The following is a 6,000-nucleotide window of genomic DNA, read 5'->3' as shown; positions in this document are numbered from 1 at the left end:
TAAGTGATTTACATTTTACGAACACTGTTGTCTGATTGTGCTCTATTTCGTAAATGAAAATAGTTCCAAAAAGTCATAGCTGTGCATCTCCAAGCAAACACAGCGCTGTTTCATTTATGAATGAATCTGCGACTTTGAAAAAAATCTAGCGAGTCAATCATTCAATGACCCATTCAGTGTTGCCAACTAATTTTCAGGGGAAGTTGCTAAAGGAAGGTCGATTTGTTGCTAAAAGTTGCTAAATGACGTGATGTCATTGCGCGATGATGCAAAGATGTGTCACTACATCAAATCTCAGCAAAAAATATATTTTATATATGTTAATTTAGATTTGTTTGTAAAATAATATAAATGCCTAATATAATATTAAAATATAAATAACTGTATTTTTAAATACAACAGTTTTGAACCATTATTATTATTATTTTTTTTAATTAGCTAGTGAACTTATAAAACTACACATTCTGAACAGTTATAGTTTTAAGCAGTGTATTAGTAGTTATTTAGTGTGCTACAATCTAAGAAAAGTCTGTAAAAATATAGCATAATCTACTATGTATCTACTATCTACTAACATTAAGGAATTTTGTTTTCCTGCATTTTTAATTACGCATTGTATTTTGTGTTTTCAGGTTACAGGGTTAAAATGGATAATGGATAACATATAGTGTCCTGAAAAATTACTAGTACCTTTTCCATTTTTCTAGATATTTTTCTTACAGTGTACTAACTGATCAACAATCGCAGGTACAAGCTAAGGTGCATCATAAATGAACAATTATTATTATCAAACTGAACAATTGCAAATAGCAGCTAACTTAATTCATGTGATGTGTGTACTGCTATGCATCTTTGGTTTACCCATTTTGTGTAATTTAGATGGAAATTGTGTGCCTTATTATCGTTTGAGTCATTTATTAAAAGTTGCTAAAAAATTGCCAAATAAATGTTAAAAATAGCTAAATTTGTTGCTAGGGCTTTTGGAAGAAAAAGTTGCTAGGGTAGTGTGAGAAGTTGCTAAATTTAACAACAAAATTGCTAAGTTGGCAACACTGGACCCATTCATAAAAAGAGTCACTTGCTTTGTTCCTAAATAAGTCAGCCTTTGAACAAATCTATTGAATGAATGATTCAGTGAAAAAGACAGTGACTTACTGCCACCTACTGGCGGTTTCAGATTTATTTTTAAAGTATAAATTGAGTCATTTAAATAGTTAAATATTTCCATATTCAAAACTTTATATTTAAAACATTAACCTAATAACATTGTTATTATGAAATGCATTAATGCCACCTCTGAGTCTTGTTAAAAAATCTGTAGCCTAAATTTTTCTTAATGGCACATTTGTGCTGTTCTGTGCCATAAAAAGATGAATTGTTGATGCTAACTTATTCTTTCTGATTGTGGCTTATTATTTTAATTCAATTTGTTGATTAATTAAATTTTTTGATAAAAGTTTAGCAATCTACATTTTTGGCACAAAAGATGACATACATTAAATAAAGTTAGAAAAATGGCATTGCAAATATAAAAAAAAAGAAAGAAAGAAAAAGAATACTTTAAGGAGTCAAATATTGCCTTATAATGGGAAGGTTAATTTCTGTCATTGACCAGAGGTTTTCCTATTTTTTTTATTTATTTATTTTTATTTTTTAAAGTAGAAGCACAAGTGCTCATGAAAAAAAAAGAAAAAAAAATATGCAAGCGTATAGAGTCCTTAAGAATGTAATGTTAACTTTTAAAAACTAATTGCAAACATTTATCAAATATAATCTGCAAATCATGCATTATTGTACCATTAAACACTGGAGTGTTTTGAGGGTTTAGCTAATCAGGCCAATGAGAGACAATTACTAATCATCCTCATTTTTTACTAATTCATTCTTTCATTTCACTAATCAATCTTTTTTTATTTTCTTATTTTTTTATTAAACACAAAGTGTCATTAATAATACTTACATTATAAGATGTGCTCATTCACACACAACATATTTTTAATAACTGCAGGTGCCTGTCTTAATATCCAAGAAGGTTTACAGAAAATATGAAAAGTTTAATGTTATCACAGATTATAAAGAGTTTTATAATTAAATACATCCGCAAGGTCATCTAAAATGACCATTATTAACCCCCCACCCTCAACCTCATTCCAAGCTAGATTCCCCCCAGTGAATTTTGGCCATTTACACTAGTACAACCACGAGTAATTCTGATTTGTTGACAAGAAATTATCAAGTGTCTGCTGTCCAAAGATCCCAGAATTATGCCTCATCAGAGTCTTGACCAAGAGGTTCAAAAGAGCCTGCGGTCATTTTGGGTATGGCGATTTCTGCGTGTGGGGGCGCTGGTAAGAGGGTTAATCCAATGCCAAAATGCAAAGACTTGATTAGAAGTATGCCGATAAAATTTACTTTTTCAGACACTGAGCACATGCTGGCTATCACGTATATAATACGCTTCAGGATAGGAGAGCCCCAACAACTGCACGGACTGCTTATATCAAACTTTACTACATACTTTTCCTGCCATCTAGTGACTAAACGTGGGAATAGTCATAGCAGAACCATTGTATGCCTCCAGAGGGAGCCTTGCGCTTCAGAAACAGAATCATCCATTGAGCTGCTTTCAAATATCAGGATGGTTTAATAAAAAATAAAACAAATCTGTACACTATAAAATGCGTATGCGTTGAAATATACCGGTAAAAATTATCTGTATTTAAACTGAACATATGAATAGAAATCTGAAACAGTGATCTCTCTAAAAGGTTTATTTATTTATTATATATAAGTAATCATAGATATCTAATTGGCCCATTCCGATCAGCGCTGAGAAAAGAAGCGGGTATCGCGTGACTGTGCGCTATTTGAGCAGCTGTATGGACAATATTTTAAACATGAATAATGATACTGAAAAAACGTGGTGGTCATTATCATTAAAATTTAAAATGCACAGAGTTAAAATATTGAAATTTTTAGACCTATCGAGATGGCCAGTTACACAATACCGAGATACCTTTAATAATACCCAAATTATTTATTTAATATTTATAACCTGATGTTAAATTTGTCATGTTTCTCGGCTTGTTGTCAGTGCGGTCCACGCTACACAGGTCAAAAGCGTCATCACTACGTCATGTAACAATACGGAAGTGATACTATCGCTTCTATACCTGAAACAAACTAATGGTGGTACTTGCGCGGCCACTCTCCTGTCCCGAGCAAATACATCCTTAATCTAGTTTTGCACTGGTTAAAGCTATTTAGAAAATACATAAATATATTGCCTTTCAGTTATGTTCTGTCTAAATCTCGAACAGGTGAATAACAGACGTATAATTAGTTTTGTAGTGCTACGTTAAGAAGGAAGAAGAAAAGCAGCTTTAAGCATTTATTTTGTGTCTGAAGTTGCTATTATGGATCAATATTCATTAGTGAAAGTCATTGGTGAAGGGTCTTTCGGTCGAGCTCTTTTGGTTCAGCCAATAAACGAAGGCCAAAATTATGTTATGAAGGAAATACGACTGCCAAAGGTAATGAAAGCTCAGAATTTAAAAATAAAAAATATATATACATATAAAGTTTATGTTGATCATACTTGTAAAATGCATGAAAGAGTTCCTGTACTGATTCATAGGCTGATTCTGGGATAAGAAACAGCAGAAGAGAAGCTGTGCTTCTGTCCAGAATGAAGCATCCAAACATTGTGGCATTCAAAGACTCATTTGAAGGTTTGTCAGGGTGTTTTATATGCTGTAAATGACACAAATTTCATAAGCTCAAAAGTAAAAAACAATGGACCCTCTCTTTTCAGCTGATGGTCATTTGTACATTGTAATGGAGTTCTGCAGTGGTGGAGATCTTCTTCAAAGGATACAGCAGCAAAAAAAAATTCTGTTCACTGAGGACGTGGTATGACAAAGATGACGGTCCTGTTCTCAAATTAATTCTTAAAATTAAACAGGTTTATCTCTCTGGCGCAGTTGTTAACATATACATCTTATTTTTGTAATGAGTACTAACATAAACTTGATAGTAAGTTTGGGATATCAAGAATAAGGAGTTACTATGTTTGGTTATTTTTATGCAGTTTATTCGATGTTGTCATCTCTTTGTTGTAGATCCTGAAGTGGTTTGCACAGATGTGTCAAGGCACCAAACACATTCACGACAAAAGAGTACTTCACAGGGATTTAAAATCAAAGGTACTTTTTATTGTGTTTTGTGATTTTTTTTTTTCCTTATTTTAAAAAGATTTATTATTTATGTTGCAGGGGAAGCCCAAAGTAATTTGCTTGCACATACGTTTTTCAGCCCAACTATTCTGCCCTACAAAGGCAAAACGCAGTACTGTAACTATACCAACCACATCAATGTTTGATGAAGGGATTCAGGAGGAAATTGTGATGAACAAATTATTTATTTAGTAGATAAAAAATAAATGTATAAAGGATCAATTATGTGGCACCCTTTTTTTTTATTCTATTATCTCATTATCTCATTTAAATGACTTTTCAACTCTTCTATGATAAGCATGTTTTTAATTTCTAATTTTTATTGTTTAATTAATTTTTAGGGCATAAAGTAAAAACTTAAGTGTGATACAACTGTCCTGGTATCTGAACATTTACAAGACCTGATACCTGATTTTGGTCTTTGCTCTCAAAATGTATAGTTACTGTGTTTAGTTTTTGGTTAGGCCAGTGTTATCAGTTCACCATACCATCACCATTTGATTGCCATCAAAAGTAGAAAGTTGTCGCTCAAATAGAAGCACCATCCTGGAACTTTTTGTGAATTAATGAAAGATTTTATTTTGTGCATAAAATCAGTGCTGTTTTCCTTCTCATTTTCATTACAGAATATTTTCTTGACAGACAGTGGAACTGTGAAGTTGGGGGATTTTGGTTCGGCATGTTCTCTAAACAGGTATTCAGCTTTTTTTTTTTTTTGTCATTTCATTTTGGTGTTTACTATTCTGTGCACAAATATAATCATTTGAGTATTTTTATATGTATTTCTGCAAGTGCAAAAGCATATGCTCAGACCTATGTGGGTACTCCATATTATGTGTCTCCAGAAATATGGGACAACAAACCTTACAATAATAAAAGGTACAGTTTTCCTGAAATTACAGCAATTCCCTCAGTTTAACATCAGCTTTACATTTCAGGTTACATTTGTACTAATATGCATGTATATTACAGTGACGTCTGGTCTCTTGGCTGTGTCTTGTATGAACTTTGCACACTCCAACACCCGGTAATTTCCTCTTAACATCCTTAATTGTATAGTAAAAATGGCTTTTACATCAAACAATGTAGAATGTTGGGCTAATGATACATGGGGCAACTTTTTGAGCAATTTTGCCAGGCAGCTTTTCTATCTGGATAGGTCGTTGGCCCTGTGTCTCACCTGGTTGCCTGTTGATGGCAACACTGCCCAAAGTTGCCTGGCACATTGCTCAAAAAGTTGCCTCATGTATCATCAGCCTTTGAGTTGCACTGCTGTTACTATATGTGTTTTGGATGTTAAGGACACCTGTCCTTACATTTTCCTGTCCTCTTTTACTGTCAACCTTCCCTTCATTAGTTTCAGTCACGTAGCTGGAAGAGTCTGATCTTGAAGGTGTGTCGTGGGGCGTATGCACCTTTACCCAGCCACTTCTCCTATGAGCTGCACTACCTCATCAAAAACATGTTCAAGACTAACCCTAGCGACAGACCCTCTGTACACACAATCCTCAGCTCTCACCGTGTGTCTCGACTGCTCCATAAACACCTGGTGCCAGAGGTACATCAGCTCATTCTTCAATTAAATTATTTTTAAAACACATAGTCTTAACCAGCCACATCAATATTTGATGGAGTGATGCAGGAGGATCATGAAATCAGAATTATTCAGATTTATTATTTTGAAAAAAAATATTTGTATTATTTTTATTACTTATATAATTATTAGAAACAATACTGCAGCGCTAAGTAATGTTTACCATAAAAT

General features: G+C 33.3%; 1 protein-coding gene across 2 annotated transcripts in view; it reads left to right on the top strand.

The window, feature by feature from the left end:
* The first annotated feature begins 3,138 nt into the window (after positions 1-3,138).
* nek3 (NIMA related kinase 3) overlaps positions 3,139-6,000 on the top strand; it is a 30,330-nt gene continuing 27,468 nt past the window's right edge. Inside the window, exons 1-8 of one of the 2 annotated variants that reach the window (XM_058744950.1) lie at positions 3,139-3,533; positions 3,638-3,731; positions 3,815-3,912; positions 4,122-4,205; positions 4,862-4,929; positions 5,028-5,114; positions 5,208-5,262; positions 5,593-5,793. In XM_058744950.1, coding sequence (XP_058600933.1) covers positions 3,417-3,533; positions 3,638-3,731; positions 3,815-3,912; positions 4,122-4,205; positions 4,862-4,929; positions 5,028-5,114; positions 5,208-5,262; positions 5,593-5,793 — 804 coding nt within the window. In that variant the 5' untranslated portion in view covers positions 3,139-3,416. The remainder of the gene's footprint in view (positions 3,534-3,637; positions 3,732-3,814; positions 3,913-4,121; positions 4,206-4,861; positions 4,930-5,027; positions 5,115-5,207; positions 5,263-5,592; positions 5,794-6,000) is intronic. The other variant, XM_058744948.1, reaches the window with a different exon arrangement.

Source organism: Onychostoma macrolepis, chromosome 15, assembly GCF_012432095.1.
Source record: "Onychostoma macrolepis isolate SWU-2019 chromosome 15, ASM1243209v1, whole genome shotgun sequence".
NCBI lineage: Eukaryota > Metazoa > Chordata > Actinopteri > Cypriniformes > Cyprinidae > Onychostoma > Onychostoma macrolepis.
The sequence above is the reverse complement of the archived record's forward strand: the minus strand, read 5'-3'. Positions and strand labels throughout refer to the sequence as shown.